Raw genomic sequence first — 26778 nt, 5'->3', positions numbered from 1 at the left:
TGTACTCCTCCCTGTGGTCAGCAGCTCCTCCCTGTCGCCCGACACTGTGATGGATATAGGTGTCAGCCAGTGTGGACACACAGGTATAGTCCCATGCTAAAAGCTTGCCATTCTTCTGAGGATAGATGATCCCGTCGGGGCAGTTTGCTGGGTTGTGGGTATTGTTGGCTGCTAGTGATCGGGGCTCCCTCTTGGCTGGGTATCCAGCTGTAGCAAGGGTTCTCTTCATGATGTCGTTGACCTCATTGTGTCTTGTATGCCAGCCCTTGGTTTTGGAACAGTTAAGACCATGTAGACCATATTGGTCTGCTTGCGCTTCGCTGCAAATACACATATATTCTGTATGAATTGGGGAAGCAAGGCGCAGAGCCACTGCAATATGGAGGGTCTTAGGGTCGAGTCGTGTTCCCATTGCAAATATGGAAACTGGAGGAAATCCCTGGAGTGAGATGCGCTCACAGCCTGGAGACAGGCAGTCTCCCTATCTGATGTTGCAGACATGAGCATGTTGGCAAGCACCTTTTCAGCGATCAAGACATCCCAACTTGACTGTTTGTGAGCCATTGCTGCACTAGGGTTTGGTGCTGGAGCAGCAAGCGTCTCCTATTCGGTGATGGCACTGGCATAGCTAGGGTTCTGCATTCCTGCTGAGTCACTGAGGTTGTTAGGAAGAATTTGTCTTATCAGCTCGTTTGATGCTATGGAAGAGGATAGGAAAGCTGGTAGAGCAATCTGGAAGGATCTGCATACTCCCAGCCCCCCAAGCCTGACCGTAAGTGAGGCTTGCAACCACTGTCCATCTTCAAGAGAAAGATTCAATGCACTCTCTAGCATGGTCTTAAGGAGAGTCATATTCCTTGAGGGGCCCATAATCTTTAGCACCTGAACTTCTTTATTTTTTCTTCTTTTTCGTTCATTTTTTTGTACATAAAGAAGCACCTTTCTATTTTAATGTGACCAAGTTTCAATAAGACAGCTCAAAAAACAACTGAGAAAAAAATTATTTACTTATTTTTCATACATATTGCAAGTTATTGCACGGTACTGTCGAGGTGGGACTTGGAGAAGCTGTTTTGACATTATCTACGCATAAAACAATGCTAAACTGTAATTATCCGGGTTAACTTTACTGTAATTTATCCCGTCTTCATTCTTAAAAAAAAATAAAGTTTGTATGGTTTTGACATTCAGCCAAATATCTGACTTTTGCCCTCATAAAAATAAAAAACAAATTATATCTCAAAATAATAATCTGCAGTTTGTAAAACAATCTTTCCTTTATTTTGTTTGCGAATTTCATTGCATTCCTGCTATTATTAACGACAGTATGGCAATATATATGTGAATAACTTACTTCCGAGATAATCCGTGAAACAGCCGGACAACCGAATTTTTTTGTTTTTCGAGAAAATAGCATTTTTCTCAGGTTTATACTATATTACGAGTGTATATCATAGTTACCCATGTCCGTTTTCTTTAATATGAGGACCATGGAGGTGAAAGAAGGAGAATGGAAGCCATCCCTATCTATTGGAATCTTATATTCCCGAAGGAACGCTCTAGGAATATGCCATATATTATTCATTCTGGAGAATTTACCATATTTCTTTGTTATTTATATTGTTTATTATGTCATATTAGATCAATTGTGATAGATAAATAAGCCCTAGAAGCGATTATAGCGTTTATATTGAAGCATATTCCCCGGCCATCCCGAGACTGGAATTTTCAATGACGTCAGCAATATGTTCCAAGAAGGTTCCTGATTGGCTGTAAGTCTACGTATAACTCCCACCCACTTTATTACGATGCCAAATCGTCAATTATTATCTTAGAAAGAATAATACAATAAATACACCAAAGAAAATAGGAGAAAAACATGAAAATTGAGGACATGTGAGCAGACCTCCCGCGGGTGGTGAGGTCACCCTAGGTGTTTTAAATGACTAATTCCTTGTAGGAATGTCGTAGAACAATGATTCTTGTACCAGTGCTCTAGTGGCCTGGTGGTTAACGCTCTCGCTTCACACGGCGAGGGCCTGGGTTCGATTCCCAGCCAGAGTAGAAACATTGGACGTGTTTCTTTCCACCTGTTGTCTATGTTACCATCAGTAAAATGGGTACCTGGGTGTTAGTCGACTGGTGTGGGTCGCATCCTGGGACACTGACCTAATTTGCCCGAAATACGGAGCATAACAAGGGACTTTCTATATAGTAGTATGTCATTGTTGTCAGCTAGGACTGTATATCCTGTACATGTACTTGTAGAAAAATAAAGATATTATTATTAACTATTTTTCTATATGATTAACTAAATTTGTGATTTTTTTCGAATATTTCTGTCAGTCGCGCTGAGTAATCTCTAAGGGCCCCTTGAGTTTTGGAGTGCTGAAGGCTGGTTAGCATCTCAGGAGGTAAGTTTTGGGATTGACAGGCACCTGGTGAGTAAGTATAAGGCATCATGTGCGTCAATGTCTTTCATCCTGCTTTCCATCGTCTGGAGGTCTAAGACTTTTTTTTCTAGGATCAGATCAATGGCATTGGACCCAAGAGGAGCACCAAGGAGAGTGCTGTTGGCTGGATCAATGGCTCGTGCTCCTGGTAAAACGGCGCTAATATTCTGGATCATCTGTCGATTGGTAGAAACTATTTCACATTTGGTGAGGTTTAAAGATAGGCTCAGGCTCTCTCCCATGTTTTTAATTTTACTGATGTCCTCTAGGAGAGATTCTGTTGTGCCAGCTAGGGTACCGTCATCCAGGAACCAGATATTGACCTCACTGGAGAGTGCTTCTGTGACTTCCTTGATGAACAAACAGAATAGAAATGGGGCGAGATTCCCCTGTTGCACATCCTCACATGAGTCAGTTTCATTGTCCCCAAACAATAGTTTGGAAGTCACACTATAACATAATTCTATGAAGGGATAAAGGGAAGGGAAGTTTCTATAAACTGCTTGGAGAGCAGCATCCCTTCTGACTGAGTTGAAAGCGTTGGCAAAGTCCAATTTGACCAAGGCTTTTTCATCCGACATATTGTTGATGTACACTCGTGCTGTGTGGGCCGTTGCTTCACAGCCCTGTTGAACGCCAAAACCGAGCTGAGGTGGTTTCAACATTGCAGCAGCCTCTCGACTCACCCTTCTTACTGCAGCCTTGGCGACTAAGTGCCGAAGGGTGTTGCCCACTGCAATAGGCCTGATTCTGCCATCCTTTTTCCGGAGGGCACAAAATGAGGCACCAAAGGGGTCTGATGGCCTCTGGGACACTGCCAGCCAGGCACAGGTTGGAAAATTTGGTGAGTTCAGACAGCAGCCTCTCTGAAACAACACCAAGTACTGGACTGAGTATTTGTTTTAAGTGTTGAGGCCTTAAACTGGTGAAACCTCCTGCTGAGCCCTGTGGAAATGACATAGCAGCTTTATACACATCAGCATCCTGTAAAGTTAGATGTTCTTCGCCTGCTGCAATGTCAGGGAGGTCAGTGTTGGTACTAGGAACCCTAGGTAGATGTTTGTCCTTCAGAGCTTGCGCCGTGCTGACGTCCTTGGGAGCGATGGTATCCTCACTGGTTATAAGCCTCAGAGCTCCAATAGTATTACCCTCTTCTATTTTTTTGCTAATTTGGGCTCTTATTTTTGAGGCGTCGGGTGTCTTGTTGTTGGCATTTGCCCAGTGGGTGTTTGTCGCCCAAGGGGGGAAACGGACGAGGTTGTCATCCCTTGGGAATGCATTTATTGCCCTAATAACATGTGTTGCTAGTGACTTGTCCCTCCTTGGTGGGACAGCCAAACAGGCATTGTCAAAAAGCAGCAGGTTTTGCCAGGATCTGTTATTTGAAGGAGCATCGTTGACTTTCTTCAGAAGGTCAGTGAATTTGCTAGCAGCTTGAGGGCGAGCTGCTTTGGGGATGTGTGCCAGAGTCCTGGTGGATGTTAATTTGATTGCAGATTTGAGGTCCTCTGTAGAGGTGAAGTCACGGTAGCTGTCAGCACTGTCTGCTGGGAGGGGCTGTTGGTTGTTCTCATTTGGAGCTCTCCTGGAGCCTAGACATCCATTGTGTGCACGGATGTTGCCAGTTGAGGGATTGAGTGCACATTCCCTGTAGCACACCCGGCAGATGCCTCGTGAATGACAGCTTTGGCTCTGTCGTGAAGATTCCTGGGAACCTGCGACTACTTGTGACATTGCTGATATTGTGGGGGTGGGAGGGCACCAGTTGTGAGGTGACAGGTGAAGGACCGCATGGATGCATGGAGGATGAGGGTGGGGGAGTAGCGAGCGGCAGAACTTGTAATTGGTGGGACACTAAACGGCAACAACCTTGGTCAGGAAGGCAGTGGGCCTAGGCTTGGATGACGGGAGGGGATCAGCGATGGGAGGCAGAGGGAGTGGCCCTGTGTGTTCACTAAAGATGCACATCACTAACTTTTGCTGTTATACATTTATTATTCCATTTAGGAAAAACCCTTGCCATTTGGCACACTAATCACCATTCTCTCACTATTAACCGAGGTGTTCTTCTGTTCAGTATCCGATGATGATGTCGTGAGCGACCACTTCCTCCCCCAACCCCCGACCCCAGCTGGACACAGAGGTAAACAAATCCTCCTCCACATCACCCCTGGCAGGATCCCCTCACCACCGCTACTCCCCAAATCCCAACATGCACACTTCACTTTAACTGATACAGAAGCAACGGTCTGATGCAGAGGATTGTCACAACTCTGTAATCTTCGGTGGATACTCACGATGATGTCTACCGAAACTGGCTCATGTAAACCATGTTGGTTCTTGGTTTACACACAAAATGAATGGAGCACCATAAACTGGCTCCCTCCCTCCACGCCGGCAAGCGTGTGTGTGTGTGTGTGTGTGTGTGTGTGTGTGTATATATATATATATATATATATATATATATATATATATATATATATATATATATATATGTACAGGAAGGTATCACCTCTAGAACTAGACTGGGGACCCTCATCCTCAGAGAAAACAATAAACATACATCAGGGAAAACTCAAGGTTCTCCCCGGAGCTGTTTAAATATTTTCTTCTCCTACCATCCCCTATATTTTTAAGCTACGTATGAACTTTATTAATAGACAGAATACATTGATAAAAAACACAAGCATGAATACATTGGTACAATATATCAAAGGTTCTGAATCTCCTCCAGCTCCTCCGAAGCTGGACGCGAGCCCAGTATGCAGCATGCATTTCCCCTCTGGAGGGCCATGCTGAGGTGCTGGAACATGAAAGTGGCTGCCCTTGGGTCCCTGGTGGTGTCGATGAGTCTGGAACCCAGTTCTTTAAGGAAACGTATGGCATGTTTTCACCATGATCCCAAGGTCTCTGATCCCACTGGGACAAATTGATATTTTTGGCTTATGTCCCGGTACTTGCCAATCTTGTACTCCTCCCTGTGGTCAGCAGCTCCTCTCTGTCGCTCGACACTGTGATGGATATAGGTGTCCGCTAGTGTGGACACATAGATATAGTCCCATGCTAAGAGCTTTCCATTCTTCCAAGGATAGATGGTGATCCCATTGGAGCAGTTTGCTGAGTTGTGGGTATTGTTGGCTGCTAGTGATCGTGGCTCCCTCTTGGCTGGGCATCCAGCTGTAGCTGGATGATATCGTTGACCTTATTGTGTCTTGCATGCCAGCCCTTGGTTTCGGAACAGATGAGACCATGTAGACCATATTGGTCGGCAAGTGCATCGCTGCAAATACACGTATATTCAGAGTATAAAACAAATTCCAGCCACACAATAGAGCGAAAAACTAACGTCAAAGACCTGGGAGTGATCATGTCGGAGGATCTCACTTTCAAGGACCATAATATTGTATCAATCGCACCTGCTAGAAAAATGACAGGATGGATAATAAGAACCTTCAAAACTAGGGATGCCAAGCCCATGATGACACTCTTCAGGTCGCTTGTTCTATCTAGGCTGGAATGTTGCTGCACACTAACAGCACCTTTCAAGGCAGGTGAAATTGCTGACCTAGAAAATGTACAGAGAACCTTCACGGCATGCATAACAGAGATAAAACACCTCAATTACTGGGAGCACTTAAAGTTCCTGAACCTGTACTCCCTGGAACACAGGCGGGAGAGATACATGATTATATACACCTGGAAAATCCTAGAGGGACTTACCGAACTTGCACACGAAAAATCACTCCCTCCGAAAGCAAAAGACTCGGCAGACGATGCAACATCCCCCCAATGAAAAGCAGGGATGTTCTAGCACGCTAAGAGACAACACAGTAAGTGTCAGGGGCCCGAGACTGTTCAACTGCCTCCCAGCATACACAAGGGGGATTACCAATAGACTCCTGGCTGTCTTCAAGCAGGCACTGGACAGGCACCTAAAGTCGGTACCTGACCAGCCGGGCTGTGGTTAGTACATTGGATTGCATGCAGCCAGCAGTAACAGCCTGGTTGATCAGGCCCTGTTCCACCATGAGGCCTGGTCACAGACCGGGCCGCGGGGGCGTTGACCCCCCGGAACTCTCTCCAGGTAACTCTCCAGAGTGAGGTGCGCTCACATCTAGGAGACGGGCAATCTCCTTTTTAGCGATGGGGCCATCCCAGTTTGACTGTAAGCCAGTGCTGCACTAGGGTTTTGTGTCGGAGCAGTAAGAGTCTCCTATTCAGTGATGGCACGGGCATAGTTAGGGCCCTGTATTCCTGCTGAGTCACTGATGTGGTTAGAAAGCATTTGTCTAAACTCACTTGATGCTATGGAAGAAGATAGGAAAGCTAGTAGGGCAATCTGGGAGGATCTGTATATTCCCAGATTGCCTACCAAGCCTGACCGGAAGCGAGGCTTGCGACCATTGCCCATCTTCAAGGGAAAGATTCAATACACTCTCTAGCATGGTCTTAAGGAGAGAGTCACATTCTTAGAGTTTTGGACTGCTGAAGGCTGGGGAGCATCTCAGGAAGTAGGTAAGTTTTGGGATTGACAGGCACCTGGTGAGTAGGTAGAAGGCATCATGTGTATCAGTGTCTTTCATCCTGCCTTCCGTAGTCCGGGGGTCTGAGATTTTTTTTTTTCTAGGATCAGATCGATAGCACTGGACCCAAGAGGAGCGCCAAGGAGAGTGCTATTGGCTGGATCAATGGCAGAGGAAAGGTTTATTCCCAAGGTCAACAGAAATAATGGGAAGACGAGAACGAGCCTCTGGTTTACCCGACGGTGTAAGGAGGCAAAAACTAAGCGCAATAGATAATGGAAAAAATACAGAAGACATAAAAGACATGAAAATAGGGAGATTAGTCGCAAAGCCAGGAACGAGTATGCACAGTTAAGGGGGGAGGCCCAGCTACAGTATGAAAATAACATAGCATCGAAAGTCAAGTCTGACCTGAAACTGTTGTATAGCCAAATCAGGAGGAAGACAACAGTCAAAGACCAGGTGATCAGGCTGAGAACAGAAGGTAGGGAACTCACAAGAAACGATCAGGAGGAATGTGAGGAGCTAAACAGGAGATTTAAGGAAGTATTTACAGTAGAGACAGAAAGGGCTCTGGGAAGACAACACAGATGGGAACATCAACAGGAAATATACCAACAAGTGTTGGATGACATACGAACAACTGAGGAGGAAGTGCAGAAGCTGCTAAGTGACCTTGATACCTCAAAGGCAATGGGACCGGACATCTCCCCGTGGGTCCTTAGAGAAAGAGCAGAGATGCTGTGCGTGCCCCTAACCACAATCTTCAATACATCCCTTCAAACTGAGCAACTACCTGAGATATGGAAGAAGGCAAATGTAGTCCCCATTTTTAAGAAAGGAGACAGAAACGAGACACTAAACTACAGACCAGCGTCTCTGATAGTATGCAAAGTCATGGAGAAGATTATCAGGAGAGTGGTGGAGCACCTGCAATGGAACAAGATCATAAATGACAACCAACCTGTGTCACAAACCTTCTGGAGTTTTATGATAAGGTAACAGAAGAAACGAGAGAGAGGAGTGGGCGGATTCCATTTCCCTGGACTGCAGGAAGGCCTTCGACACAGTTCCTCACAAGAGATTAGTGCAGAAGCTGGAGGATCAGGCACGTATAAAAGGGAAGGCACTGCAATGGATCAAAGAATATCTGACAGGGAGGCAACAACGAGTCATGACTCATGAAGAGGTATCACAGTGGGCGCCTGTGACGAGCGGGGTCCCACAGGGGTCAGTTCTAGGACAAGTGCTATTTTTTATATTTGTGAATGACATGATGGAAGGGATAGACTCTGAAGTGTCCCTGTTCGCAGACGATGTGAAGTCGATGAAAATGATTAAATCAGATGAGGATCAGGCAGGATTACAAAGAGACCTGGACAGACTGGACATGTGGTCCAGAAAATGGCTACTCGAATTCAACCCTGTCAAATGCAAAGTCATGAAGATTGGGGAAGGGCAAAGAAGACCACAGACAGAGTATAGGCTAGTTGGACAAAGACTGCAAACCTCACTCAAGGAGAAAGATTTTGGGGTGACCATAACACCGAGCACGTCTCCGGAGGCACACATCAAGCTGCAGCACATGGGCGCCTGGCAAACTTGAGAATAGCGTTCCGATACCTTAGTAAGGAATCGTTCAAGACACTGTACACTGTGTACGTCAGGCCCATACTGGAGTATGCAGCACCAGTTTGGAACCCACACCTTGTCAAGCACGTCAAGAAGTTAGAGAAAGTACAAAGGTTTGCAACAAGGCTAGTTCCAGAGCTCAGGGGAATGTCCTACGATGAAAGGTTGAGGGAAATCGGACTGACGACACTGGAGGACAGAAGGATCAGGGGAGACATGATATCGACATGCAAGATACTGCGTGGAATAGGTGGAATAAATAAGGTGGACAGAGACAGGATGTTCCAGAGAGGGAACACAGAAACAAGGGGTCACAATTGGAAGCTGAAGACTCAGACGAGTCACAAGGATGTTAGGAAGTATTTCTCCATAGTCGTCAGGAAGTGGAATAGCCTAGCAAGTGATGTAGTGGAGGCAGGAACCATACATAGCTTTAAGACGAGGTATGACAAAGCTCAAGAAGCAGCAAGAGAGAGGACCTAGTAGCTATCAGTGAAGAGGCGGGGCCAGGAGCTTAGTCTCTACCCTTGCAACCACAATTAGGTGACTGCACAATATAGGGAGTGTGTGTACTCACCTAGTTGAGGTTGCAGGGGTCGAGTCCTAGCTCCTGGCCCCGCCTCTTCACTGGTCTCTACTAGGTCACTCTCCCTGAACCGTGAGCTTTATCATACCTCCGCTTAAAGCTATGTATGGATCCTGCCTCCACTACATCGCTTCCCAAACTATTCCAGTTCCTGACTACTCTGTGACTGAAGAAATACTTCCTAACATCCTGTGATTCATCTGTGTCTTCAACTTCCAACTGTGTCCCCTTGTTGCTGTGTCCCATCTCTGGAACATCCTGTCTTTGTCCACCTTGTCAATTCTTCTCAGTATTTTGTATCTCGTTATCATGTCCCCTCTCTCTCTCCTGTCCTCCAGTGTCGTCAGGTCGATTTCCCTTAACCTCTCCTCGTAGGACATACCTCTTAGCTCTGGGACTAGTCTTGTTGCAAACCTTTGCACATTCTCTAGTTACTTTACATGCTTGGCTAGGTGTGGGTTCCAAACTGGTGCCGCATACTCCAATATGGGCCTAACGTACACGGTGTACAGGGTCCTGAACGATTCCTTATTAAGATGTCGGAATGCTGTTCTGAGGTTTGCTAGGCGCCCATATGCTGCAGCAGTTATTTGGTTGATGTGCGCTTCAGGAGATGTGCCTGGTGTTATACTGTGTGTGTGTGTGTGTGTGTGTATGTGTGTGTGTGTGTGTGTGTGTGTGTGTGTGTGTGTGTGTGTGTGTGTGTGTGTAGTCACCTAGTTGTACTCACCTAGTTGAGGTTGCAGGGGTCGAGTCCAATCTCCTGGCCCCGCCTCTTCACTGGTCGCCACTAGGTCACTCTCCTTGAACCATGAGCTTTATCGTACCTCTGCTTAAAGCTATGTATGGATCCTGCCTCCACTATATCTCTTCCCAAACTATTCCACTTCCTGACTACTCTGTGGCTGAAGAAATACTTCCTAACATCCCTGTGATGCATCTGTGTCTTCAGCTTCCAACTGTGTCCCCTTGTTGCTGTGTCCAGTCTCTGGAACATCCTGTCTTTGTCCACCTTGTCAATTCCTCTCAGTATTTTGTAAGTCGTTATCATGTCCCCCCTATCTCTCCTGTCCTCCAGTGTCGTCAGGTTGATTTCCCTTAACCTCTCCTCGTAGGACATACCTCTTAGCTCTGGGACTAGTCTTGTGGCAAACCTTTGCACATTCTCTAGTTTCTTTACATGCTTGGCTAGGTGTGGGTTCCAAACTGGTGCCGCATACTCCAAAATGGGCCTAACGTACACGGTGTACAGGGTCCTGAACGACTCCTTATTAAGATGTCGGAATGCTGTTCTGAGGTTTGCAAGGCGCCCATGTGCTGCAGCAGCTATTTGGTTGATGTGCGCTTCAGGAGATGTGCCTGGTATTATACTCACCCCAAGATCTTTTTCCTTGAGTGAGGTTTGTAGTCTCTGGCCCCCTAGACTGTACTCCGTCTGCAGTCTTCTTTGCCCTTCCCCAATCTTCATGACTTTGCACTTGGTGGGATTGAACTCCAGGAGCCAATTGCTGGACCAGGTCTGCAGCCTGTCCAGATCCCTTTGTAGTTCTGGCTGGTCTTCGATCGAATGAATTCTTCTCATCAACTTCACGTCATCTGCAAACAGCGACACCTCAGAGTTTATTCCTTCTGTCGTGTCGTTCCCAAATACCAGAAACAGCACTGGTCCTAGGACTGACCCCTGTGGGACCCCGCTGGTCACAGGTGCCCACTCTGACACCTCGCCACTTACCATTACTCGCTGCTGTCTTCCTGACAAGTATTCCCTGATCCATTGTAGTCCCTTCCCTGTTATCCCTGCTTGGTCCTCCAGTTTTTGTACTAATCTCTTGTGTGGTACTGTGTCAAACGCCTTCTTACAGTCCAAGAAAATGCAATCCACCCACCCCTATTTCTCTTGTCTTACTGGTGTTACCTTGTCATAGAACTCCAGTAGGTTTGTGACACAGGATTTCCCGTCCCTGAAACCATGTTGGGTGCTGTTGATAAGATCATTCCTTTCTAGGTGTTCCACCACTCTTCTCCTGACAATCTTCTCCATGACTTTGCATACTATACATGTCAGTGACACTAGTCTGTAGTTTACTGCTTCATGTCTGTCTCCTTTTTTAAAGATTGGGACTACATTTGCTGTCTTCCATGCCTCAGGCAATCTCCCTGTTTCGATAGATGTATTGAATATTGTTGTTAAGGGTACACATAGCGCCTCTGCTCCCTCTCTCAGGACCCATGGAGAGATGTTATCTGGCCCCATTGCCTTTGAGGTATTTAGCTCACTCAGAAGCCTCTTCACTTCTTCCTCGGTTGTGTGTACCGTGTCCAGCACCTGGTGATGTGCCACACCTCTTCGTCCCTCTGAACATAAGAACATAAGAAAGGAGGAACACTGCAGGAGGCCTGCTGGCCCATACTAGGCAGGTCCTTTACAATTCATCCCACTAACAAAACATTTGCCCAAGCCAATTTTCAATGCCACCCAAGAAATAAGCTCTGATGTGAAAGTCCCACTCAAATCCAACCCCTCCCACTCATATACTTATCCAACCTAGATTTGAAACTACCCAAAGTCCCAGCCTCAATAACCCAACTAGGTAGACTGTTCCACTCATCAACTACCCTATTTCCAAACCAATACTTTCCTATGTCCTTTCTAAATCTAAACTTATCTAATTTAAATCCATTACTGCGGGTTCTCTCATGGAGAGACATCCTCAAGACCTTATTAATATCCCCTTTATTAATACCTATCTTCAACTTTAACACTTCGATCAGGTCTTCCCTCATTCTTCGTCTAACAAGTGAATGTAACTTAAGAGTCTTCAATCTTTCTTCATAAGGAAGATTTCTAATGCTATGTATTAATTTAGTCATCCTACGCTGAATGTTTTCTAACGAATTTATGTCCATTTTGTAATACGGAGACCAGAACTGAGCTGCATAATCTAGGTGAGGCCTTACTAATGATGTATAAAGCTGCAGTATGACCTCTGGACTTCTGTTGCTTACACTTCTTGATATAAATCCCAGTAATCTATTTGCCTTATTACGTACGCTTAGGCATTGCTGTCTTGGTTTAAGGTTGCTGCTCACCATAACCCCCAAGTCCTTTTCGCAATCTGTATGGCTAAGTTCTACATCATTTAACTTATAAGTACTAGGGTTATGGGCACTCCCAAGCTTCAGAACCTTGCATTTATCTACATTGAACTGCATCTGCCACTTTTCTGACCAAGAATAGAGTTTGTTTAAATCCTCTTGAAGTTCCATAACATCTACGTTTGAATCAATTATCCTACCTATCTTTGTGTCATCGGCGAATTTGCTCATATCACTAGTAATTCCCTCATCAAGATCATTGATATATATTATAAACAACAACGGGCCCAAGACTGATCCCTGTGGAACGCCACTTGTTACAGATCCCCACTCGGATTTAACCCCATTTATGGACACACACTGCTTCCTGTCAGTGAGCCATGACTCGATCCACGAGAGCACTTTTCCCCCAATGCCATGAGCTGCCACTTTCTTTAACAGTCTATGGTGCGGAACTCTATCAAAAGCCTTACTAAAATCTAAGTAAATAATATCAAATTCTTTATTGTGGTCAACAGCCTCAAAAGCTTTACTGAAGAAAGTTAATAAATTAGTTAGACAAGACCGGCCTCTTGTGAATCCATGCTGAGTATCATTAATCAAGCTATGCTTATCGAGATGGCTTCTTATAATCTCGGCTATAATTGACTCTAGTAATTTGCCTACAATTGAGGTCAGGCTTACTGGGCGGTAATTTGACGGTAACGACTTGTCCCCTGTTTTAAAAATAGGAGTTACATTAGCCATCTTCCACATATCAGACACTACACCTGTTTGAAGAGATAAATTAAAAATATTAGTTAATGGTTCACAGAGTTCCATTTTGCATTCCTTAAGAACCCTTGAAAAAACCTCATCAGGACCCGGCGACTTATTTTGCTTCAGTCTGTCTATCTGCTTCACAACCATCTCACTAGTGACTGTGATGTTACATAATTTATCTTCTTCTAGCCCACTGTAAAAATTAATTACTCGAATATTGTTAGTGTCTTCCTGTGTAAAAACTGAGAGAAAATAATTATTTAAAATCAAGCACATTTCATTCTTTGTCAGTAAGGTGCCCATAGTTATTTTTAAGGGGACCTATCTTATCTCTAACTTTTGTTCTATAGACCTGGAAAAAACTTTTTGGGTTAGTTTTAGAATCCCTAGCAACTTTAATTTCTGTCTCCTCTGTGAACACTTCTTTGAATCTCTTGTCGAGTTCCTCACATACTTCACGGTCATTTCTTGTTGTCTCTCCTCCTTCCTTCCTTAGCCTGATTACCTGGTCTTTGACTGTTGTTTTCCTCCTGATGTGGCTGTATAACAGCTTCGGTTCAGATTTGGCTTTCGCTGCTATGTCGTTTTCATATTGTCGTTGGGCCTCCCTTCTTATCTGTGCATATTCGTTTCTGGCTCTACGACTGCTCTCCTTATTCGCCTTCTATATTTCTTCCATTCCCTAGCACACTTGGTTTTTGCCTCCTTGCACCTTTGGGTGAACCATTGGCTCATCCTGGCTTTTTCATTATTCCTGTTTCCCTTGGGTACAAATCTCTCTTCAGCCTCCTTGCACATTGTTGCTACATATTCCATCATCTCATTAACTGGCTTCCCTGCCAGTTCTCTGTTCCACTGAACCTCATTCAGGAAGTTCCTCATTCCCGTGTAGTCCCCTTTCCTGTAGTTTGGTTTCATTTGTCCTGGCCTTCCTGCTTCCCTCTCCACTTGTAGCTCTACTGTGTATTCGAAGCTCAAAACCACATGATCGCTGGCCCCAAGGGGTCTTTCATATGTGATGTCCTCAATATCTGCACTGCTCAAGGTGAATACGAAGTCCAGTCTTGCTGGCTCATCCTCTCCTCTCTCTCTTGTAGTGTCCCTTACATGTTGGTACATGAAGTTTTCCAGTACCACCTCCATCATCTTAGCCCTCCATGTCTCTTGGCCCCCATGTGGCTCCAAGTTCTCCCAGTCGATCTCCTTGTGGTTAAAGTCTCCCATGATCAGGAGCTTTGCCCTGCATGCATGAGCTCTTCTGGCCACTGCAGCCAGTGTGTCAACCATCGCTCTATTGCTCTCGTCATACTCATGCCCTGGTCTTCTGCTGTTCTGTGGTGGGTTATACATCACTGCTATTACCACCTTGGGACCTCCAGATTGAAGCGTTCCAGCTATGTAATCACTTTCTTCTCCACTGTCTCCTCTCTCCAGCTCATCAAAATTCCATCGGTGTTTGATCAGCAGTGCCACTCCTCCACCCCCCCCCTGTTCCTTCTGTCTTTCCTCAGGATCTGGTATCCCGTTGGAAAGATGGCATCTTTTATCATACCTATAAGCTTGGCTTCTGTGAGCACTATGATGTCCGGTGATGTCTTTGACTCTTTCGTGCCACTCCTCCCGCTTGTTTGTTATTCCATCAGCCTTTGTGTACCATACCTTCAGTTTCCTTTCCAATACTGTGGTTTGGGGGGCCTGTGGGGGTGGGAGACCTGGTAGCATACTGTGGGATTCTATGATTGGGGGTTGGGTGGAAACTGTGGGTATGGATTGTAGTTTGTGTTGGGATGGTGTGATAGGTTGTGGGGTTCTGAGGATAGTTGTGTGTGTGCTTGCCCTTGCTTCTATTTTCTGCTCTGACTGACCTCTGCTGGTTCCATCCTTGTTTCCTTTCCTATCTCCTTTCGCTTTTTTGTCCTCTCCCTCAGCTGTTGTCTCTCTGTGTTCTGTCTCTGTCTAGGAACACCTTGTACTCTTCCGAGTTTTTCAACCTTGGTTTCTCTTGGAGGATCCTGTTCCTCACTGTTTCTGTCCTGAGAATCAGCTTGATCAGTCGGTTTCTCCCCTTCATGTACCCCCCTATTCTCTGAAAATTTACAATCTCGTCCATGTCTTCTCCCCCTATTTCCGTGATGATTTTCCCAATCTCCTTTCTTTCTTCCTGCCGTCTTTCAGTGTGTGTCTTTTCCTCTCTCTCCCGAAGCCCATGGATAAACACTGATTTTGCCATTTCCTCCTCCCACTGCCTCTCCCTCTGTGACTCTGGTCCCTGTCTGTATATGGTCATTTTCTCCCTTGATTTTTCCAGTGGCTCTTGGTAGCATGGTTGTGCCTCAGCATTCGACTTATCTCCCTCTCTATCTGCACCCAGCTGGTTCTTTCCTTTTACTCCCTGACCCTTCTTTGCAGGCTGATATGACCTTAGCATAATTCATATCTCCTTCCTTCCTGTTCATCCTCTCAGCTTCATATGCTGTGTCTTCTCTGGTCACTGCCCCTGAGACTTGCTTCAGCCTGTTTACCTCAAACTCTAGGACCCTTACACTGTCTACTGCAGTTTCGACTTGTGCCTCCCATTTCTTCATCTCCTCCTCCAACCTCTTTTCCCTTTTCGCAGAGAGCTCTTTCTCCATTTTTTCAGAAAGCTCTCCTAATTTTCTCTCCCATTCTTGCTCCATCCTTCTCCACTGCTCCTCCATCCATTCCTCCCTACCAATACCTTTGTCATCTGATCCCTGATTCCTATGAGTCCCAACCATTTTTTTTTAAAGGAAAGAGAGAGAGAAAGAGAGAGAGAGAAAGAGAGAGAGGGGAAAGGTAGAAGGAGAGATAGGGGGAGAGTGAAAAGGAAAAGGGAGAGTGAAAGGAGAGAAGGGAAAAATAGGAGAGAGGGGAGAGAGAAGGGAAAAGAGAGAGAGAAGGGAAAGGAGAGAGAGAGAGAGAGAGAGAGAGAGAGAGAGAGAGAGAGAGAGAGAGAGAGAGAGAGAGAGAGAGGAAGAGAGAGGAAGAGAGAGGAAGAGAGAGGAAGAGTAGAGAACAGAGCAAGACGTCTCATCTCTCGCCTGGACCCATCCTGGATAGATCTGTCATTTCAGCAGAGCCTTCAACACAGGAGGGATGTGGGTGGCCTTACTGTTATGTACAAGGCCAATATTGTCAAAGTACTACACTTGGATCCACTTCGAGGACATCGTGAAACAAGCTTTTATGTCACAAGACGGGCAGAAAGCAGCAACTTCACTCTGGCTGTACCCTTCTCCAGAACATCACTCCATCTGAGATCCTATATACCCAGGATGACTCGAGTATGGAACACATTCGTACAGCATAATGATGTCAACGAGATAAAGTCAGTTGATCAAATGAAAATGCTGGCCCACAGATGGCTCCAACTTCATCCTGTTCCCTACTTATATGTCTCATAACAATAAAAATGCTTTCACATGAGCTGATGTAGGTAACAGCTCTTAGCTTGCCAATAAAGTTAGGAATCCTTAACCTGTAAATAGCTTGTCAATAAAGCTAGGGATCCTTAACCTAACCTTCAAACCCTGTGTAAAAATAAAAAAAAGAGAGAGGAAAAGAGAGAGGAAGAGAGAGGAAGAGAGAGAAAAAGAGAGAGGAAGAGAGAGAGGAATAGAGAGGAAGGGAGAGAAAGATTAAGAGAGAGGGGAAGAGACAGAGTAAGAGTGAGAGAAGAATAGAGATGAATAGAGAGAGGAAGAGAGGAAAAGAGACAAAGAGACAGAGAGAGAAGGAAGGGTTAGAGGGTCAATTCACATAAAGGTGTGAAATCCTGTATATGTGTGTGTGTGTGTGTGTGTGTGTGTGTGCGTGCTACAGCTATTCAAGTGCCTAACAGCAGATCCTGTTTTCACCTAGTGTGTGTGTATGTGTGTGTGTATGCGTGCTTTTATGTAAGCAGTCCTTATTTCCCTTGTATGTACTACATATATTTTGCATATGTACCCTATCTCTTGGTTTCCACTGTACTGTCTTGTGTGCCTAAAATTACGTAAATTCACATAAAGGTGTGAAATCCCGTATATATGTGCATGTGTGTATGTATGTGTGTGTGTGTGTGTGTGTGTGTGTGTGTGTGTGTGTGTGTGTGTATGTGTGTGTGTGTGTGTGTGTGTATATATATGTGTGTGTGTATATATGTGTGTGTGTATATATGTGTGTGTGTATATGTGTGTGTGTGTGTGTGTGTGTGTGTGTGTGTGTGTGTGTTTATGTAAGCAGTCCTTATTTCCCTCGTATGTACTACATATGTTTTGCATATATACCCAATCTCTTGGTTCCCACTGTACTATCTTGTGCCTAAAATTACGTTCAGTTCTGTATGCTAGGCTTCGCTAGGCTACCTCTCATACTAGACTATCATTAACTGCTTAACTCTCCTAAACCTCAATAAATTCTATTAAATGCCAGTAAATGCTGCTTATTCTAATTCTGATAGCTCGAGGAGAGTGACCCCCAATTTCCAGCTAAAGACTGGTGCTGACCCCATGCAACTCAAACTAGGTGAATATTACTTGCGGCTGGTAGTGGAGTAATGTTGTCGTCGTCCTGGGTCCCAGTATGAAAATGCTTGATGCATCTCGGTAATTTTTCCACTAACTTCCTGTAGGCACTGTGGTCTCTAGCTCATCTAATATTTTCACTCACTGTATTTACTGACATCTATACATCTCTCTTATCTCCCTGGTCTTGAGTCGCACTTATTCTTCAAAATACCCCACTGCGTTATTATGGCAACACTATTTAGGCCTGACAACCGTTCACCCTTCCAACGGCCCCCACTAAACACTTAGTCACTATTTCCTTTGTTTTCTTTTCTGTGATCACTTATATTTCTTTTTTTCGGGGCTTAAGTGATTATATGCACTCTTATGCGTGCACACGCCTATATCCCACACTCTATTCTTTATGGCACAGTCAGAAATTACCACCAAAACACGAGCTCAAACTGCATGACTCCTCCACGAGTGTGTGTGTGTGTGTGTGTGTGTGTGTGTGTGTGTGTGTGTGTGTGTGTGTGTGTGTGTGTGTGTGTGCGCGCGCGCGCGCGCAAGACAAATCACGGGTGGTGTAAATCTTCAGCTCAAGTACTTTCACACTTCTGAGTGCGTCATCAGGAGCTGTGCAATGTTGCACAATGAAATCATGAAACAAGTGATTTTGAATCATTACCAGAACTGCGGCTTGGCTAGGACTCTATCCTGCATTCCCATGCCAAACCCTGGAGCACCATCCTTAAACACCAGGCACTCAATAGTACTGAGCATGTTGGTTATGGAGACTCAGACCTAATTTCATGGATGCATACTTTGTTCAGTCCACACAGGGCTGGGCATGTGAATGCAAGTTCAAGTCATGGCCATGCCACAGTTCTGTTAATGATTCGTGATTTCATTGATATATATACTAGTGAAGGCTGGTACACCAAACAGGATGAGGTTGAAATTAGTCTCTGAGGCTACATAACCACGAATATCCTAGCACCAAGATACCACGCTAAGTACTGCTGAGCACCTGGTGTTTAAGGATGGTGGTCCAGTGGATAGAGGGATGCATACTTTGTTCACTTCACACAGAGCTAATCCTCAGTTTATATATATATATATATATATATATATATATATATATATATATATATATATATATATATATATATATATATATATATTATATAATATATAATATATATATATAAGTAAAACTTGCGATTTTGGCTTAAGTAACAAAGCACTTCTTACCAAATAAGGCAAGTGAAATTTTGTGTATGCAATAATTTCGCAAAAATCAAGGTGTCCCCTTGTTGCTGTGTCCCATCTCTGGAACATCCTGTCTGTCCACCTTGTCGATTCCTCTTAGTATTTTATATCTCGTTATTGTATCTCCCACTATCTCTCCTGTCTTCCAGTGTCGCCAGGTCGAGTTCTCTTAACCTCTCCTCGCAAGACATGCCCCTTAGCTCCGGGACTAGTCTCGTTGCAAACCTTTGCACTTTCTCTAATTTCCAGATGTGCATGACCAGGCGAGGGCTCCAAATTGGAGCTGCATATTCCAATATGGGCCTGACTTACACGGCGTACAGGGTCCGGAACGACTCCTTACTGAGATGTCGGAATGATATTCTTAGATTCCCTAGTTGCCCATGTGCTGCAGCAGTTATTTGGTTGATGGCTGTCTCAAGAGATGTGCTCGGTATTGTACACGCTCCAAGATCCCTTTCCTTGAGTGTGGTTTGTAGTCTTTCACTCCCTACACTGGACTTTGTGTGCGGTCTTCTTTGCCCTTCCCCGATTTTCATAGCTTTGCACATGGTGGGGTTGAACTCCAGAAGCCAGTTGCTGGACCAGGCTTGCAACACCTCTCCAGATCCCTCTGTATTCCTGCCTTATCCTCCTCCGACTGAATTCTCATTAACTTCACATCGTCTGCAAGCAGGGACACTACTGAGTCTATACCGTCCGTCATGTCATTCACGTATACCAGGAACAGCATTGGTCTTAGGACTGACCCCTGTGGAACCCCTGCTCATCACAGGCGCCCACTCTGACACTTCGTCACGTACCATGATTTGCTGCTGCATTCCTGTCAGGTATTCTCTGATCTATTGCAGTGCCTTCCCTGTTATACCTGACTGGTCCTCCAGCTTTTGCACTAATCTTTTGTGTGGAACTGTGTCAAAAGTCTTCTGTACAACAGATTCGGGTCAGACTTAGCTTTCGCTGCAAATGTCATTTTCATATTGTCGTTGGGCCTTCCTCCTTCCCTATGGATATTCATTTCTTGCTCTTCTACTACTCTCCTTATTCGGCCGAGTCCTTTACCTTCTATACTTCTGTGTACTTAAGTATTTGTGGTTGCAAGGGTCGAGACTCAGCTGTGTGTGTGTGTGTGTGTGTGTGTGTGTGTGTGTGTGTGTGTGTGTGTGTGTGTGTATTGCAACTATTAAGGGTTAAAATCAGACTGTATCTCCATGTGGGTTGCTTCCTGTAATTTGTGTCCCATATACAGTAAGATGTTGATTTTTTGTGGCAGGTGCGGTGGGTAGAGACAGATGTGGAGGCTGGACTGAGTCTGTTCTCTGTATCATTGGATGGTCGAGTGACGCAGTGGCAAGTGACAACGTCGGCTCTCCTGCCCTCTGGTGTCCTTGACTTCTCCTCGGATGGTCTACCTACCTTCAACCGACGCCACTCTGCGGCTGCCCGCGCCCGATTTCATGGTACTATAGTTGTGTTTCATCACACGTATTTAGAACAATAAATCCCACACAGAAGGAACACAAATTGCAATGAATTTCTGCAAATTTCAGGACAATCAGAAACCATCTTTATCTGCTAAAGAGGAAATATACAAGGGGTTTCCATTCTTTGTTTAACTTTACGCCATTGTGAGAGTACTTTTTCAGTAATCAATTTTTTATGACTCAGGAAACACATACACGAACATCAAAGCTTATGAACATTACATAGAAAACATTCGTAGAACTAAATAAAAGGAGGAAACTGAGACAAGCACGCATACTGTATCTGGACTCTAAAAATGCAAACTAGTCACTGAAATTTTAAGACATTCTTCCAGTGTGTAAATAAATTAGACGAGGAACAAATTTTCTATAGAAGTTTACAGATCCTAAGACGCTTCTCAGGATCTTTTTAGATGTAGTTAACTTGAAATTTCGCAAGGCATCAATGTTTTCTAGCGAGGAGATAAGGAATTGTTGGAGATAATAAACATTAAGTACTGAATCTTACTATAACCAAGAAAAAATTTCTTGGGTTTCGCAGTGAGGCCATGATCTCGAAGACTATGTAATAGTCTTCGAGATCATGGCCTGCTGCAGTGTTCCTTCTTTCTTATGTTCTAATACAACAGGCCGTGTATAAAGATGCTTCTCCCACATAGATGCTACCAAAAGACTAAAACGTTAGGAAACTCACCTACAACTTTCCTGATCAAGCGTACATACGTGGCACTCGCCGTAACTAACCTGAAAGGCATGGTCCGGTATTGCATTAAACCTATAGGTGTCGGGAAGTCTGTATATTGTTTTGAGTCTGGATGGAGTAAGACGTGGTGATAGGCCTGTGTGATGTCTGTTTCCGAAAATAATCACAGTTTGAGAACTTGTGTAAATCTTCTATAATTGGCACTCCTTTTGCATCCCATTTGGATACAGCATTCAGACCTCTAAAGTCCTGTGCCAGTCTGCAACTCGGGTGATAAGGAATTGTAAATAATGGTTTAATACCCACAAGTTCGTAAAGTTGGGCTAACAGCTTCAAGGCAAACTCAGTACCTTGATCAGAGAGGACTGCTCCTGGTATACCCACTCATAAAAATATTGATAAGAGGGCTTCTGCTACCTCTGAAGCAGAGATGGATTTAAGAGTTACTGTTTCTTGGAAACTAGTAGTATAGTCTGCTAACGTTAAAATGTATTTGTCCCCCCAGAAGAGGGTGGAGTCAGAAGGCCTACTATGTCGACTGCTACTCTCTCGAATGGAACCGCGAATATCGGCATCTTTACCATGGGTACTCTTCTAGCATCTCTTAAAGAAGAAAGCTGACATTGCTTACAGGACCTGTAATAATTAGTTATGTCGCTTGACATTCCTTGCCCAAAATAAAAACTTGAATCTTTAACCAGGTTTTTCTTTTTGAGAAATAACCAGATATAGGGAAGACATGCACTGTTTTGATCACTGTCTCATGGCACTGCCTAGGTATAACTAGAGCATAACTGCGTAGGTTATCTACAGTGGGACTTTAAATAGATTTTTGGAGAAAAGCGTCCGGATAGCAATATTTTAAGGCAACCTTTTTGTGGTATATGACTTTTTTCCACTAGAGGCTAAAGAAAGTCCCTCTTAGGAAGTTCAAGAAATTTAAAATCAAGGAAAACTAGAGGAAGAGTATTTTTCACCTTAGCTTGAGGTCTACTTAGAACATTAACGGTGTCAGAAAAATGCTCAGATTCACTTGGTCGTGGCTGAAAACTTTGGGTAGTAACATCCCCATCGGAGTTATTTTCTTCCACATCAGAGTCTTGAGATCTTTGATCCAAGGAGTTGAGAGTTGTAGATCTTATTAAAGATCCATTTGAAATAAAACAATTGGTCTTTAAAGGGAAGGTTGCACCTTAAACATTTCCAATTAACATGACTTGAGAGGCGAAACAACAGCGTTTACCTGGAGGGGCTCTCAGGGGTCAACGCCCAAGAGGCCTGGTCCGTGACCAGGCCTCACGGTGGATCAGGGCCTGATTAGGCATATAAAGTGCCGGAAGTCATTTTCTATGCCTGAAAGAGCAACCTTGGTAGCAGTGTTATGATGGAAGTTAGTAGGTTCCCCTTTTCCCCGATACTATCAAAGGCTGAAAAGTTACTACGTAATTCTTTATTGCGCATTATTAACTAACATCTTTTGCTTACAGGTATTTCTAAGCCATTTTCTGCTGTTCCAAAAGTCTAAAACCATAGGAGAAAATGAAAAAAAAACGACAATACAACGTACTCAATATGCTCACCATTGGAAATAAGTCACTCTGTCTGACTTTTTTGGGTTATCCTAGGTTCTCTACACATATGCTGGTATGTATGATAAGTCTATGTAACTGTATTTGTGTATACCTGAATAAACTTACTTACTTACTTATTATTGTTGCATGAACGCTGATAAGATATCCAGGCAACAAGAACGCAGCGAATAGTATTAGGAGTGATTATGTTACATGTGTTGATGCGCTCTCGCAAATGTGCAACACCGAAATTTCTTTGCGCAAACTAACGCCTCTAAGTGAGCGAGATCGTGGCTCCTCGCCGGTCTCTCCACAGGCAACACCGCTATACAAGGGAGTGAGATCGTGGCTCCTCGCCGGCCTCTCCACAGGCAACACCGCTATACAAGGGAGTGAGATCGTGGCTCCTCGCCGGTCTCTCCCCAGGCAACACCGCTATACAAAGGAGTGAGATCGTGGCTCCTCGCCGGTCTCTCCACAGGCAACACCGCTATACAAGGGAGTGAGATCGTGGCTCCTCGCCGGTCTCCACACAGGCAACACCGCTATACAAGGGAGTGAGATCGTAGCTCCTCGCCGGTCTCTACACAGGCAACACCGCTATACAATGGAGTGTGATCGTGGCTCCTCGCCGGTCTCTCCCCAGGCAACACCGCTATACAAAGGAGTGAGATCGTGGCTCCTCGCCGGTCTCTCCACAGGCAACACCGCTATACAAGGGAGTGAGATCGTAGCTCCTCGCCGGTCTCTACACAGGCAACACCGCTATACAATGGAGTGAGATCGTAGCTCGTCGCCGGTCTCTCCCCAGGCAACACGACTCTGCCCTCTACTGCGCACCCTATATTTGTTGTGTGTATATGTTAGTAATTAACATTTTCCACTCGTATAACAACAGTCAACATGGTTTATAATATATATCAATGACCTTGACGAGGGAATTACTAGTGATATGAGCAAATTGGTTGACAGCAACCACCCAGGGAAGTACTACCGTCCTGCCAGATGACTGTGAAACAGAAACCTGTAACTGTTTTGCATGATGGTAGGATTGCTGGTGTCTTTTTCTGTCTCATAAACACGCTAGATAACAGGGATATCTTGCTACTCCAATTTACACTTTGGTCACACTTCACAGACATGCACATGCATATATATATACATACATCTAGGTTTTTCTCCTTTTTCTACATAGCTCTTGTTCTTCCTTATTTCTTCTATTGTCCATGGGGAAGTGGAAAAGAATCTTTCCTCCGTAAGCCATGCGTGTCGTATGAGGCGACTAAAATGCCGGGAGCAATGGGCTAGTAACCCCTTCTCCTGTAGACATTTACTAAAAAAGAGAAGAAGAAAAACTTTATAAAATTGGGATGCTTGAATGTGCGTGGATGTAGTGCAGATAACAAGAAACAGATGATTGCTGATGTTATGAATGAAAAGAAGTTGGATGTCCTGGCCCTAAGGGAAACAAAGCTGAAGGAGGTAGGGGAGTTTCGGTGGGGGGAAATAAATGGGATTAAATCTGGAGTATCAGAGAGTTAGAGCAAAGGAAGGGGTAGCAGTAATGTTGAATGATCAGTTATGGAAGGAGAAAAGAGAATATGAATGTGTAAATTCAAGAATTATGTGGATTAAAGTAAAGGTTGGATGCGAAAAGTGGGTCATAATAAGCGTGTATGCACCTGGAGAAGAGAGGAATGCAGAGGAGAGAGAGAGATTTTGGGAGATGTTTAGTGAATGTATAGGAGCCTTTGAACCAAGTGAGAGAGTAATTGTGGTAGGGGATCTGAATGCTAAAGTAGGAGAAACTTTTAGAGAGGGTGTGGTAGGTAAGTTTGGGGTGCCAGGTGTAAATGATAATGGGAGCCCTTTGATTGAACTTTGTATAGAAAGGGGTTTAGTTATAGGTAATACATATTTTAAGAAAAAGAGGATAAATAAGTACACAAGATATGATGTAGGGCGAAATGACAGTAGTTTGTTGGATTATGTATTGGTAGATAAAAGACTTGAGTAGACTTCAGGATGTACATGTTTATAGAGGGGCCACAGATATATCAGATCACTTTCTAGTTGTAGCTACACAGAGTAAAAGGTAGATGGGATACAAGGAGAATAGAAGCATCAGGGAAGAGAGAGGTGAAGGTTTATAAACTAAAAGAGGAGGCAGTTAGGGAAAGATATAAACAGCTATTGGAGGATAGATGGGCTAATGAGAGCATAGGCAATGGGGTCGAAGAGGTATGGGGTACGTTTAAAAATGTAGTGTTAGAGTGTTCAGCAGAAGTTTGTGGTTACAGGAAAGTGGGTGCAGGAGGGAAGAGGAGCGATTGGTGGAATGATGATGTAAAGAGAGTAGTAAGGGAGAAAAAGTTAGCATATGAGAAATTTTTACAAAGTAGAAGTGATGCAAGGAGGGAAGAGTATATGGAGAAAAAGAGAGAGGTTAAGAGAGTGGTGAAGCAATGTAAAAAGAGAGCAAATGAGAGAGTGGGTGAGATGTTATCAACAAATTTTGTTGAAAATAAGAAAAAGTTTTGGAGTGAGATTAACAAGTTAAGGAAGCCGAGAGAACAAATGGATTTGTCAGTTAAAAATAGGAGAGGAGAGTTATTAAATGGAGAGTTAGACGTATTGGGAAGATGGAGGAAATATTTTGAGGAATTGTTAAATGTTGATGAAGATAGGGAAGCTGTGATTTCGTGTATAGGGCAAGGAGGAATAACATCTTGTAGGAGTGAGGAAGAGCCAGTTGTGAGTGTGGGGGAAGTTCGTGAGGCAGTAGGTAAAATGAAAGGGGGTAAGGCAGCCGGGATTGATGGGATAAAGATAGAAATGTTAAAAGCAGGTGGGGATATTGTTTTGGAGTGGTTGGTGCAATTATTTAATAAATGTATGGAAGAGGGTAAGGTACCTAGGGATTGGCAGAGAGCATGCATAGTTCCTTTGTATAAAGGCAAAGGGGACAAAAGAGAGTGCAATTTTTTTTTTTTTTTTTTTTTTTATCACACTGGCCGATTCCCACCAAGGCAGGGTGGCCCGAAAAAGAAAAACTTTCACCATCATTCACTCCATCACTGTCTTGCCAGAAGGGTGCTTTACACTACAGTTTTTAAACTGCAACATTAACACCCCTCCTTCAGAGTGCAGGCACTGTACTTCCCATCTCCAGGACTCAAGTCCGGCCTGCCGGTTTCCCTGAATCCCTTCATAAATGTTACTTTGCTCACACTCCAACAGCACGTCAAGTATTAAAAACCATTTGTCTCCATTCACTCCTATCAAACACGCTCATGCATGCCTCCTGGAAGTCCAAGCCCCTCGCACACAAAACCTCCTTTACCCCCTCCCTCCAACCTTTCCTAGGCCGACCCCTACCCCGCCTTCCTTCCACTACAGACTGATACACTCTTGAAGTCATTCTGTTTCGCTCCATTCTCTCTACATGTCCGAACCACCTCAACAACCCTTCCTCAGCCCTCTGGACAACAGTTTTGGTAATCCCGCACCTCCTCCTAACTTCCAAACTACGAATTCTCTGCATTATATTCACACCATACATTGCCCTCAGACATGACATCTCCACTGCCTCCAGTCTTCTCCTCGCTGCAACATTCATCACCCACGCTTCACACCCATATAAGAGCGTTGGTAAAACTATACTCTCATACATTCCCCTCTTTGCCTCCAAGGACAAAGTTCTTTGTCTCCACAGACTCCTAAGTGCACCACTCACTCTTTTTCCCTCATCAATTCTATGATTCACCTCATCTTTCATAGACCCATCCGCTGACACGTCCACTCCCAAATATCTGAATACGTTCACCTCCTCCATACTCTCTCCCTCCAATCTGATATTCAATCTTTCATCACCTAATCTTTTTGTTATCCTCATAACCTTACTCTTTCCTGTATTCACCTTTAATTTTCTTCTTTTGCACACCCTACCAAATTCATCCACCAATCTCTGCAACTTCTCTTCAGAATCTCCCAAGAGCACAGTGTCATCAGCAAAGAGCAGCTGTTACAACTCCCACTTTGTGTGTGATTCTTTATCTTTTAACTCCACGCCTCTTGCCAAGACCCTCGCATTTACTTCTCTTACAACCCCATCTATAAATATATTAAACAACCACGGTGACATCACACATCCTTGTCTAAGGCCTACTTTTACTGGGAAAAAATTTC

The 26778-nt window shown here is 44.3% G+C and overlaps 1 protein-coding gene across 1 annotated transcript in view; it reads left to right on the top strand.

The window, feature by feature from the left end:
* The window catches only part of LOC128703824 (dynein axonemal intermediate chain 1-like), a 110397-nt gene that overhangs the window by 66312 nt on the left and 17307 nt on the right, over nt 1-26778 (top strand). The window contains exon 8 of the mRNA XM_070103778.1: nt 20106-20292. Coding sequence (XP_069959879.1) covers nt 20106-20292 — 187 coding nt within the window. The remainder of the gene's footprint in view (nt 1-20105; nt 20293-26778) is intronic.

The sequence above is a fragment of the Cherax quadricarinatus genome, chromosome 87, assembly GCF_038502225.1.
Source record: "Cherax quadricarinatus isolate ZL_2023a chromosome 87, ASM3850222v1, whole genome shotgun sequence".
NCBI classification, from domain to species: domain Eukaryota; kingdom Metazoa; phylum Arthropoda; class Malacostraca; order Decapoda; family Parastacidae; genus Cherax; species Cherax quadricarinatus.
The sequence above is the reverse complement of the archived record's forward strand: the minus strand, read 5'-3'. Positions and strand labels throughout refer to the sequence as shown.